Source organism: Eulemur rufifrons, chromosome 6 (assembly GCF_041146395.1).
Source record: "Eulemur rufifrons isolate Redbay chromosome 6, OSU_ERuf_1, whole genome shotgun sequence".
NCBI classification, from domain to species: Eukaryota; Metazoa; Chordata; class Mammalia; order Primates; family Lemuridae; genus Eulemur; species Eulemur rufifrons.
Window position 1 is genome coordinate 51,673,168 of NC_090988.1, and position 13,481 is coordinate 51,686,648.

At 41.2% G+C, this 13,481-nt stretch overlaps 1 protein-coding gene across 3 annotated transcripts in view; it reads right to left on the minus strand.

The window, feature by feature from the left end:
* Positions 1-12,664, minus strand: part of UVRAG (UV radiation resistance associated) — a 281,364-nt gene extending 268,700 nt beyond the window's left edge. For all 3 annotated transcript variants that reach the window (XM_069470994.1, XM_069470993.1, XM_069470992.1), the window contains exon 1: positions 12,372-12,664. In XM_069470994.1, the coding sequence (XP_069327095.1) occupies positions 12,372-12,488 (117 nt within the window). In that variant the 5' untranslated portion in view covers positions 12,489-12,664. The remainder of the gene's footprint in view (positions 1-12,371) is intronic.
* Positions 12,665-13,481: the final 817 nt, after the last annotated feature.

Here is a 13,481-nt window from a genome sequence, read left to right on the forward strand (position 1 = left end):
GGCTTTTGTCTTGATCACTATTTTATTTCCATCACCTAGATGGTAGATGGCATTTATAAGCATTCATATTTGTGGAATGTTGGTGAGGAATTCTTGAAATGAATTTTAAGAAGCCAAACAAAATGGGTCATTATTAAGAAAGTCTTTCAATTACACTGGTCCTTTCGGGATACCTTAATGAATAGAAGAATGTCATTGAGAAAAGTGATACTGCTTTCACCCACTAAAATGTTAATCTCTAGGTAAATATGAGAAACAGCTTTCTAATTTTTCTAGCAGATTTCAAATAGCTGAATTTGCATATCAAAAATGCAGCTAATGTGCAATTAACAAATTCTGCAGTTTAGCCAGGTGTACCCCTATAGTCCCAGCTACTCAGGAGGCTGAGGCAGGAGGATCTGCTTGAGCCCAGGAGTTTAAGACTGCAGTGTGCCACGATTGCATCTATAGACACCGTACTCTAGACTGGGCAACATGGCAGCACCCTATCTCTAAAAATAGAAAAAAGAAAGAAAGAAATTCTTTAATTCTACAATGCCTCCATCTAATACCAGATTGATGTCTTTTTTTTTTTTAAGAGATAGGGTCTTGCTATGTTGCCCAGGCTGGCTTCGAGCTCCTGGGCTCCAGGGCCCCCTGAGTAGCTAAGACTACAGGCCCACCACCACACCCAGTTTAGACTGATGTCTGTCGTTTTTTTTTTTTTCTTTTTTTAGAGACAGGGTCTCGCTCTTTCACCCAGTTTTGCATGCAGTGGCGAGATCATAGCTCACTGCAGCACAGCAGCCTTGAACTCCTGGGCTCAGGTGATCCTTCTGCCTCAGGCTCCTGTGTAGCTGGACTACATGTACACGCCCCCATGCACAGATAATTTTTTCTTATTTTTTTAGAGACAGGGTCTTGCTATGTCACCCAGGCTGGTCTGGAACTCCTGGCCTCAAACAATCCTCCCACCTCAGCCTCCTGAGTCAGACTGATGCCTTTTGATATAAATGTATAAACTAGTCACTCCAGAGCACCTGGAGAGCTGCTCTTTATTTTTATATTTACATTAAACATCTTCCATGTAGCATAAACTCCAACTCCAGTAAGTCAATTCATAAAAACAGGTCTAAAATACCCACTATATGCACAATACTATAATGACACCAACTCTATCCTGTAATGAATACAGTCCTGGAAAATATCCTAAACCTATATATAATGACTACCCCATAGCCTACCTGTCTACCTTACGTTATGATCTATTTTCAGGATAAAAAAATAGAAAGCTTTCTCTATGTTGCTGTTTCTCATATATACCTAGATATTAACATTTTAGTGGATGAAAGCAATAGCAATTTTCTCAAGGATATTTGTCTTTTCATTAATGGAGACAAAGTTAAAAAACAGTTTTTTCAAAATCCTAAATAAGACTATTTTTATTTTGTATTTTTAAAAAGTTTAGTTTTCTGGATTAGCGCTTATAGAAAAGAATGATTGGAATTGAGGAAGGAAATAATTCATATCCTCTGAAAGACATAAGCAGGTTGGCAGAAACATGACACACAGTTTTGAATCCTGTGCTTAACACAATTCAAAGGCACTTTGTAAGAATCTATTGCATAAATGGCTGAGTAGTTTTTCCTACCTCACACTTAGAATCCATTTTAACATAGGCTAACATGAACACATGAATTACTCATAATTCAGAGTTAAACCCTTCGTCACAAAAATATATAGTATGTTAAAGATCATTGACCTTTTCCTGGAAAAAAAATAGATCATAAGTCTATCACTTTTACTTTTATTTCTTCCCTTTTTTCTTACCCACGAGTCTAAGGAAAAAAGTCAAAGGTAGCTGCTAGTTTCAGCTTCCTAATATTCCTCATTTTCAAAAAAGTCTGACTCCATCTTTTGGGACATTATAAAAACCATGGTAGGAAAAAAAATGCCAGATACTTCATGGACGAACATACGAGTGAGACTCCAAAGTGCTGAGTTCTAATGCTCAACTTCAGCATTATCTATCTCAGCTCTTGATCAGTAAACACTTTATTAGAGTTTTCACAAAGAATAAAATGCCTAATAACATTACTACTAAATAGGGTCTACAGCAATCAGCACCAAATATTACATAGAATGAAACTCCTGCCATCAAAAAATCCATAATTACCAGAGGGTTGCTGTTTCAAAAGTAGAATCAGGAGTTTTTTTGTTTTGTTTTGTTTTGTTTTTTCTTTTTAGACAGGGTCTTACTCTGTCACCCAGGTTTGAGTGCAACGGCACGATCATAGCTTACTGTAGCCTTGAACTCCTGGGCTCAAGCCACTCTCCTGCCCCAGCCTCCCAAGTAGCTAGGACAATAGGCATGTGCTGTCACACCAAGCTAAATTTTTTTATTTTTGGAAGAGATGAGGGTCTCACTATGTTGTTCAGGCTGTTCTTAAACCCCTGATCTCAAACAACCCTCCCCGCCCACCTCTCAAAGTGCTGGGATTATAGGCATGAGTCACAATGCCTGGCCAGGAGTTCTTAAGTAAAATATTCAAAAAAGGATAGGCATGGTTAAGTACCCACGGACAAAACAGGAAGACCGATCACTTCAACTTGGGAGGGACATTCCAAAGTTTCACTCTAATTCACACCATAAAAGTGGGGTGGGAGGGTGGAATCTGAGAGTTCTGCCCTTAAAGAGAAGTTTAAAATACAGCATCTCCCTCATTTTAATTCTAGCCTAAAATCTCCAAAGCTGTAAAGCTAATGTGTCAAAGGAAAGAGTGAAGTTTAAGAAACAAGTTCTCAACACACCCAGCCAAGCACAGTGGAACTGCTGACAAGACCCAGGTTCTGGTCATTTCTCTGCCATAAGCAGGAAAGCAAGACACTCAATACAGATCTGTTAAACTAATACTCTTTACTAAATCCTTGAGGGCAGGAATAAACAGATGGACCAAGTCTATGGCCAGGCAAATAGTTTCACCTCTGAGGGCTTCAGGTTTTGTATCTGTAAAATTCCATGATTCAGAATTCATGTTTCCATCTTAAAATAAGATGGAAAACAAGGTTATGTGCTACTAAACCAAAGTATACCACGAATTTTAAAATTTCAATGTCTAGTTGTCCATGCTCTGTGTGCTCTTCAACCTTTATAATCTAAGGAAGCAATTGGTAAAATACCAAACAAGGCATTAAAAAAATTTAACTAACAGTACAAGATGTCACTGTCATTAAACCTAAAACAAAGTATAAAACCTAAAATGTTTCCACTCCTCTCTTAAGATAGATCTGTCTTTAACTTTTCTAAAACACTTCTAGTTTGTAACTGCACACATTCCAGTACATTGAAAATGGCAAATATCTCTTTTTCTCCCCAGCAATGTCTGACAGGTAAAAATACACAGCTTATCAAAAATATACATTTGGAAAATATGAAAATCTAAATTTTTTCCTTTTACCACACACTTCAGGCCTAACTTATTAGTTTCAATTCTGCTCTTGCTCTATTTCCATTCAGTTTCACTTCTAACTTTTCTGCCACAAAGTTAAGAATTGTGATCCTGTGGAGAAATTTTAAAGTAAACACTAAATAAGAACATAGCTTTTCCTTTCAAAGGCAAACTAAACATTTTCAAAGGGAAAACAAAGAAACAATTTCCTGATGTAATTTTGTCACATAATAATTATTTTAGGATGCTGATGTCTTCTTTAAGTTTCTGAAGCTTCCTCCTAGGGTATTTTTTGGGGCGGAGGGCTGGTTTAAAGACTAGTCAACTGCACTAGTGAGAAGGGGGAAAGAGTAGAACTGTAACTGACTGTGATCAATGGAGATAATTCACTACCTTCACACCAGCCCCTCATACAGTTTTACTTACGAGTGCTAGAGCAGCTCAAAAATTGCCATCATTTTATTTTGTAGGTACGCAACTATGTATTACATTTTTTTCTTTTAGTCACAAGGGCCTTAATAAATATTTGTGGAAGGAATAAATGCACATGGCATGGTGCTATGCTGCATGGGCATATGTTCCCAATAAGATACAGCTTTTTTAATTTTTTTGCCTTTTTAAATTTTTTTTAAATTTTTGTGTTGGTAAGAGCAGCCTTAACCAACAAAACATTTTTTTAAATACTAGAAAGATGATTAAATTAGATTAACAGAAAGGATCTAAATAAACATAACCATATAAAGGGGAAATATATAACATGTACAGCTAAATTAAGCTTTCGATCTGCTTTTGTGCTTCTATCATTTTTTCCTCGTATGTGTTTCAATCCCATTGAATCCAATCTTTCCTTCTTTTTACGCTGTAAAGTTCTTCAAAGGAAAGAGTCGTATAAAAAAAGTTGAAAAATAAAAATATACTGAGTTCCTACTAAGTAATCAGCACAGTGCTAGGTGCAGGTGCTATGGGAAATAAAAAATAAAGCATTATGGTCCCAAACCTTGAACTTAAAACTTTTCACCAGAACCCTGCAAAGACCGGATGCCTACAGCAAATGGGAATCAAAGACCTAGACTGGGCCGGGCGCGGTGGCTCACGCCTGTAATCCTAGCACTCTGGGTGGCCGAGGCGGGTGAATCGCTCGAGGTCAGGAGTTCGAGACCAGCCTAAGCAAGAGCGAGACCTCGTCTCTACTAAAAATAGAAAGAAATTATCTGGTCAACTAAAAATATATACAGAAAAAATTAGCCGGGCATGGTGGTGCATGCTTATAGTCCCAGCTACTTAGGAGGCTGAGGCAGGAGGATCGCTTAAGCCCAGGAGTTTGAGGTTGCTGTGAGCTAGGCTGATGCCACGGCACTCACTCTAGCCCAGGCAACAGAGCAAGACTCTGTCTCAAAAAAAAAAAAAAAAAAAAAAAAGACCTACACTGTAGTCCTTATGTTGACATTCTGTATAACTTTAAGAGAGTTACCTAGACCTTAGATTGCACATCTGTTAAAAGAAGTGATTACTGATATAAATCTCCCATGCAGAATTCCAAATAATTTATATAGATGCTCTGCCCACAAGGAGGGAGAACATAAATGGGCTCTCCCTCATGTGCGCTACACATAGTGACCTCCTTCCAAAGAGCACAACAGTATAGAGGGGTGAGGCGGAGAGAGTAACCGTACGGCAGGGAAACCTGACAAATACTACCTGTGGTATTGTAAATTATAGTAAGAAATAAATACTCCGGTCTTCGTCCCCAGTTCCTGGCACAGAGCTCCTAAAACCCTTGTAATTTCCTGAGCAATTGGGGTGCTAGGAGAATCTTGTCTCCTAGTATTTGGTCTCTGACCTGGTTCCTGACACAGAATGCCTAATCTCTTGGAATTTCCTGGGTGATAAGAGCATATTTTGTTCTAATGAGGCAATTCTTGGTGGGACTCTGAACTGGGGCGGGTCACCATAAAGATGAAGCCATAATTAGGAGCTTGGAATGTTCAGCCCCACTCTCCATGCTTCCGGAAGGAGACTGAGTTAATAATAAATCATGCCTACATGATGAAGCCTCCATAAAAAAATCCAGCTACTACAGGTTTTGGAGAGTTTCCTGGTTGCTTAACACAGAGAGTAGAGTGGCCCTGAGAGGGGCCACTTCCCCCAAACTGTTCCCCATGCATGTCTTCTATCCGGCTGTTCATATGTATCCTTTGTAATATCGTTCATAAAAAACCAGTAAAAGTAAGCAAAGCATTTTTCTGAGTTCTGCTTTAGCAAATGACTGAACCTGAGGAGTTGGTCACGGGAACCCCCAATTTATAGCCAGCTGGTCAGAAGTTCCAGAGGCCCAGACTTGAGATTGGCATGTGAAGTGGAGGGGGCAGTTTTGCGGGAATGAGCCTTTAACTTGTGGAGTATAATGCTAACTCCGGGTAGATAGTGTCAGAATTGAATTGAATTATAGGACACCATATTGGTGTCCACTGGAGAACGGCTCAGTATGTGGGGGAAAACCCCCACACATCTGGTGTTAGAAATGCTATGCCTAGAGTATTACAGGAGAAACAGCTAGTTTGTTTTTCCTGTCATATACTATTAATACCTCAGCTGGGGATGATGAAAGCTAACATCAACAGTGATAAATCACGTTAATAGTATGTATACTTGGTATGATATGATGAAAAGGAACTTTACATCTGAGGCCTTGCTCTCAAAACAACACAACCCCAGTCTAATCATGAGGTGGGGGTGGGAAAAAAAAACAGACTAATTCCAATAGAGTGACATCCTATAAAACTACAAAATACCTGACCAGTACTCAAAACTGTCAAGGGCATCAAAAACAAGGAAAATCTAAGGAAGTGTCACAGCTAAGAGGAGGCAAAGGAGACAGTACAACTAAATACAATGGGGTATTCAGGATAGGACCCTGGCATAGAAAAAGGACATCAGGTAAAAAACTAAGGCTCCATCAGGAGATGAATAGATAAATAAAATGTAGTATATACCTACAATGGAATACTATTCAGCCTTAAAAGGAATGAAATTCTAACGTATGATACAACATGAATGATCCTTGAAAACGTTATGGTAAGTGAAATAACACAGTCACAAAAGGACAAATACTTTATGATTCCATTTATAAGAGGTACCCAGAATAGTCAAAATCATAGAGACAGAAAATAGAACAGAGTTTACCAGGGGCTGGTGAAAGGGGAGAATGGGGAGTTGGCTATTGAGTTCAGTTTCTATTTGGGATGATGAAAATGTTCTGGAAATGGATAGTGATAATGATTATGCAACATGAAGCACGTTCTTAGTGCCACTAAATTGTACACTTAGAAATTATTACAATGGCAAATTTTATGTTATGTATACATTTTACAATTTTTAAAAAACTAAGCAAATCTGAATACACTATGGACTTCAGTTAATAATATCCCAATATTGGCTCATTAATTATAAAAAATGTACCATATTAATGGCAAATGTTAAGAAAAGAAGAAAGTAGATGTATACTATAGGGGAAGTTTCTCCATAAATCTAAAGCTGTTTTAAAAAATAAAATCTGTTTTAAAAAATAGGCCGGGCGCGGTGGCTCACGCCTGTAATCCTAGCACTCTGGGAGGCCAAGGCGGGTGGATCGCTCGAGGTCAGGAGTTCGAGACCAGCCTGAGCAAGAGCGAGACCCCGTCTCTACTAAAAATAGAAAGACATTATACAGACAACTAAAAATCTATATAGAAAAAATTAGCCAGGCATAGTGGTGCATGCCTGTAGTCCCAGCTACTCGGGAGGCTGAGGCAGTAGGATCGCTTAAGCCGAGGAGTCTGAGGTTGCTGTGAGCTAAGCTGATGCCACGGCACTCACTCTAGCCTGGGCAACAAAGTGAGACTCTGTCTCAACAAAAAAAAAAAAAAAAAAAATTCAAGGTAGACAAGGGCTAATAGCCCTAACATACTCCACTTTCTTCCAATAAAAAAAACAGGACAAGAAAAAAGGTTCTTCCAATCAATGAAAAACATGAGCAAGCAATCAGAAAAGTTAATGCCAAGGGCATGAATAAGCAATTCACAAAAGAAGTTGTTAAAATGCTAAATAAACCCATGCAATATTCAAACTCATAGGGTTCTGTAAGGATAAAAGAGATCATGTACTTAGCATAGTATCTGGTATAGAATAAATGGAGCTGTTAAAATGTAACTAATAAAGAAATGCAAATTTAAGTAATAAAGATATATACACACATATATATGCATATGTATTGTGTATGTGTGAATGTAATCTGTATACATAAAATTAGGTTGGAAAACATTGAGAAAACTTAATGATGCCCAAAGTTGGCAAAAATATGGAGAAACAGTCCTTGTCATATATTTGATCGTAGGAATGTAAACAGGCACATACTTGTTGAGAAACCCTCTGCCAATATCTTCTAAAGTTAAAATATATATACACACACATATATATATATATTCCCTTTGATTGATTTCACTGCTCAAAATTTATTCTACAGAAATATTAGTGCAAGTATACAAAGATACCTATATATTGATATTCACTGCAACAACGTAATAAAGAAAAACTGGAAATAGTCCAAAAGTCCACCAATAGGGTGTTAGTTAAAAATATAATTGAATGTTATCATGTAAAATGTGGTAAAGATATATATACACATATATATATACATACACACACTGATGTGAAAAACTATACAAGAAAAATAATAATTTGCAAAATTTTAAATTTTTTTAAAAGGAAGAGATTAAACCAGGTTAGGAACCAGGTTAATCTGAGGTCTTCCATTTATATTTCAAGGAAATCAAACCCGCATGAAAAAATATGTATTTACATATTCATGTAAGTGCACTAAGAAAACAGTTCACAGCTTGTACTGAATTGTTAAAAGAACAAACATATGACCCAAAAAAAGGGTCACTAACAACTACTGAAAAGCCTTCTGAGCTCTGAGTATCTGAGAAATGTATTATTAGTTAGGTAATACACAAGTGAGAAAGCCTTTGGGGAGGAAACAAATGCTCTGAAGTAAGCTTTTAAGGACATATTAAATGCCTCTACCACAAAACACAAATATTTATCTCAAGACTCCTAAATCTAAAAGTATGTAGGAAGTTATTCTTCAGATGAACCTATACTCACTCACTGGTTAATTACAAACCTCAACCAAAAATTAAAGAGCAACAGTCTTCAAAATGTGTAACTAATCCATGCTTAAATTACAGTTAAAGATCACATAGAAGCAAAAAGAGACAAAGATTAAGTAGTAGTCCCATTTGCTACAGTCAAGGAGCTGATATGAACTACACTTAGTACTCATACATGTTAAGGACCAGGAGTTATGCAGTCTTAACTTTTTTCTTAAGTGGATAAAACAAATAAATTAGGTCTTATACATAGTTTTGTGGGCTTTCTTTGAGCAAAAACAAGTCTTTTTCCAGAGGTGGATGGGGCAGAGGAGTCCAGTACTTTGGGAATTAATGTTAATACATATAGTAAGTTAATATTTTAAACATACAGTCACTTTTAGAATCAATAGGACTTAATGAAGATTGGAATAAATGAGCAGATAATAGCAGGGATACTCTCTATCCTAAAATGAAAATAAACCTTAGAACGGTGGTTATCAACCAGGGGTAGTTTTGCCCCCTAAGGGACACTTGGCCAAATCTGAACACATTTTTGATTGTCAGAATTGGGGAGGTCTTGCTGGTATCTTGGGATGTGACTAAACATCTTATAACCTTATGCCCAGCCACTCTCCACCTCCAAAATGTCAACAGTGCCAAAGTTGAGAAACTGTGCCTTAGAAGTAGGCTGGGGGACCACTGAATCTACTTTGACATAACTTTATCACAGAAATCCTAAATCAACAGAGTTTGTTTATTTGTTTAGAGATACTAACACCTTGCCAACTAGCATAGGATGTAGTGAAATGCATGACTGAATTTAAAGGTGTTATTTAAAAGAAAGTTAATAATTGGCTTTCCAATTTATCCAAACCTTTGAAATTTTGTAAAGCCATGGGCAAAAAAAAAGACAACAGATTAATGCAAAAGCAAAAAGTTTTATACACACATACACACACACATACCCTATGATTCTCACAAACAATACTGAATAAATGAAACCAGACACAAAAGAATACATTTTGTATAACTCCATTTTATGCAAAGTTCAAGAAAAAGCAAAAACTGATCTCTTGTGTTAGAAATCAAAAAAGTGGTTCCTTTATAGAGAAAGGAAAGGTGGAGATGGGAGAGAACATAAAGAGGACTTCTGAGATGTTAATAATTTTGTATTTCGTAATCTGGGTAGTAGTTATATAACTGTGTTCACTTTGTGACAATTCATCAAGCTGTATGCTAGTCATCTGTGTACTTTACTATATACAGATAATACTTCAACAAAAAATTTTATATCCTAAAAAATCTGAGCATTTTTACCATTACCTAGGCAAAGCTGAAATAAAAAAAAAAAAAGGAAAAAAGAAAGAAAAAACAAATCTGAGCATTTTTACCCCAAACGCTAAATTAATGTCAACTGCAAAAGTGTTTTGTTATACAGGCTGCCTTCCAAGAATTCAAGGATGACACCCCCAGAAAGCTGTAAATAGCACACTCAGCACTCACACAGCATTCAGCTGTACACTTAAGCCACTATATATCCCTCGGCACCAATCCAAAACTTTGACAAACACTAACAAATGCAGCTGAATTTATTCCATAGGCAGTTTGTTTGAATTATTTCCCCCAATTTTAAACTGTGAACTGTTATCAGAAAAGGCTGTATGAAGTAAATGATGCTTTCTCTTTCCTAATCGCACATCTTCTCAAAGCTCCCCCAAACTGAATCCCTCAACTCCTTAGGATTTCTCCAGGCTGTTTCTTTTTTTTTTTTTTTTTTTTTTTTTTGAGACAGAGTCTCACTCTGTTGCCCAGGCTAGAGTGAGTGCCGTGGCGTCAGCCTAGCTCACAGCAACCTCAAACTCCTGAGCTCAAGGGATCCTCCTGTCTCAGCCTCCCGAGTAGCTGGGACTACAGGCATGCGCCACCATGCCCGGCTAATTTTTTCTATATATATTTTTAGCTGTCCATATAATTTCTTTCTATTTTTGGTAGAGATGGGGTCTCGCTCTTGCTCAGGCTGGTCTCGAACTCCTGAGCTCAAACGATCCGCCCACCTCGGCCTCCCAGAGTGCTAGGATTACAGGCGTGAGCCACCGCGCCCGGCCCTCTCCAGGCTGTTTCTAACAGTGCCCACCATTGCTTCTCCCAGTATCCACCCTCACATTCCCACCTCTGACACATACAAAAACTCACACTAATGCTCATTCCAGAGACTAGTACCCCCAGCCAGACTTGCACTCCCAGCATCTCATAATACAATGCAAACCTAAAACTCCTACTGTTCTCCACAAACTGCCTGCTCAACAGCATCACAAAACCAGGGCACATGCTATCCTGTCTTTTCAATCCTCTTCTACCACAAAAAAAAGCCCTTGCTTCTACAGACACTTCAGCCTCCCTACTCAATGGCCACCACTGTGGCTATTATCTCCAACTCTTCCCTTCCCTTTAGCTCTCCCCCTCCCTTACTATGTTCAAATTCATTCCATTTGCCATCCACTCTCTTCCCACAACCTCTGCTTTCTTCTTTATGAATCCTCCTTAAGTTCCACTGGCAGGGATGGAAAGTTGGAGAAAGGGTATGAAGGAACTTACTCTGTCCCTTGTGAAGGTGGCACAGAAAAGGTCGCTCAAGTCTCAAGCAAAACCACTACATGCATGGGCTACAGAGTCAGACTCTGGATTCTGAAACCCAGGCCCATCACTTTCTAACTGGAAGGCTTTGGACAAGCCTCCGTTTCCTCAACTGCAAAATGGAGACAGTGAAAACAGCTATCTCATAAAGTTGTGAAGATTCAATGAACTAATGGCCTCTGAGCACTCACCACAAATCCAATATGGTAGGCTCTCAATAACTGACAGTCTCTCTTAGGTCCTCCTCTTGGAAGGAGGAATGAATGGAGAGGGGGAAAGGTACTTATCTTTAAGTCTCTTTAATTCTAAGATTCCTACAAAGCGTCCCTTTGGAGGACAGAGGGAGAGCAAGGGATAGACGGAGGTAAGAAGTACTCTTACAGATAAGGGGGTGAAACAAAGAATTATGTCGGATCCCCCAATGCAGTGTTTCCTCTTTCTTCTTCCCCTACAATGTGGATCCAAGAAGCCCTCAAAGCCCTTGCTAAAGGATGGGAAGACATGAATACATACATCATCAAATCCTCCTTCCACAGAGACTCATTAGAGGGAATGAAGTAGGAAAGAGCCCCCCTAATTATTAAGATGCGTTCCTTGGGGGTGTAAGAATTAGGAAAGAAACCTCAAAGTCCCAAACATTAATACGTTTCTCTAGAGAGGCTGCGGGGAGTACTTCATAACCCGGAGAGACTAAAAGTAAATGCTGGAAACCCTGAAGTCTTTTCACGGCTCCGCAGGAGAGTACCAACTGGTTTCTCCGTGAGCGGGGATGGCCAGGTGGAGAGAGAAAGGGAAAGCACTTTCGCTGTCTCGTGGGACACCAGGGCTTCCCCGTCCCTTCCCAGGAGAGATGAAGGGGAGGGTCTGCACGAGGGAATCCCCAGCTCCTACGGAGGAGAGGCGGCCTCGGGCCGGGGCCCCAGGGAGTCTCACTGGCTCCCTGCCTGTCTCCTCGCAAGCCCGTCTCCTGTAACGGGACTCTCCCGGGACGCGGAGAGGCTCAGCCAGCCCTGGACCCCTGCCCGCACGAGACCTCCTGACAGCCTTCCTCAGTCCTGCGAGCTGCCCGGACCACTTCTCTGGGTCTCCCGCCTTGCACAGGGTCAGCCCGGAGCCAACAGGGGCTCCACGCGGGCCTCCCCCGGTGACCCCTAGCGCCGCGAGCCCGTGGGCTTACCTGCTGAGACGGCAGCTCCACATGCAGGGCCCGCGCGGCAGAACCGGGCGGCAGCGCGGCGGCCGGGCCCGGGGGCGGCTGGGGGACCGGGCCCCCGACCGACGCCGAGGCGCTCATCGCGATCCGGGGACCGCCGAGCGGCGGGGCGGGCTCTCCTTCGGCATCCGCCGCCGCGTCCTAGCCACTAACCGCTGAGCCCCTGCAGCCTAGAAACCCGCCACCCGAGAGGCAGGACTGCTCTATACCCCACTGGCCGCCGCCGCCGCCGCTGGCTAAGGAAGAGCCATATTACCGCAGTGCAACCCCCTCCACCCCGCCGAGACTGGCTCGCTCATTGGTCCTGCTTTCACGGGGGCGGGACCCAACGACAGCCAAGGGACGTGCTATTGGGTAGAAGGTTTGCCCATCACCAGCTGGAATAGGCCGGGGGAGGAGGGACTCGAGAATGGCCTCAATTGCGTCTGTCAAGCCGGGGTGAAACTTGGGGCGTTGCTTCTTTTTTTCGTAATGTAATTGGTTCTTTCACTACCAAGGGGCAGGGTTTCCTGGTGGAGCCGGAAGGGCCATTGCACGAGATCGCTGTCAACTCTCTGTAAAGGGAAAGAGGGGTGGGGTCTTGATTAGGTAGAGCTCGCGCCTGGGCTCCGGTGTCACGTGCAAAAGGCTGGCGAGTCACCTGATTAGTGAGAATCAATCTTCTGAGCCACTTCCGCCCTAACTAGTTGCCATGGTAACGGGCCTCTGGTGGCGGGTGGGGACCCGCTTGGCGCCAGCTGGGTCGTGATTGCTGATCTGCCATTGCAGGCTCCTAGAGCAGTCTTTTCCGGAGGTGTTCCCGTCAACGTTCCGGCATTGGAAAGGAATGCTGTATGGTTCAGCAGAGAGCCACCACACAAGATGCTCTGAGACCAGAGAACCGTCCAGCAGTCCCACTTGCTCTTTCACGACCAACTCCAACCCACAAGTCCACGCTTCTCGCATTCATTCAACTAACTAGTACGCTGAGCTACAAGGTGTGCCGGGCACCCAGGACGCCTTTTCACCTCTACCGGTGGGTTGCTTATGCTGTCCCTAGAAAGCCTTTGCTACTTTTCTCCTCCTGACTTGCTT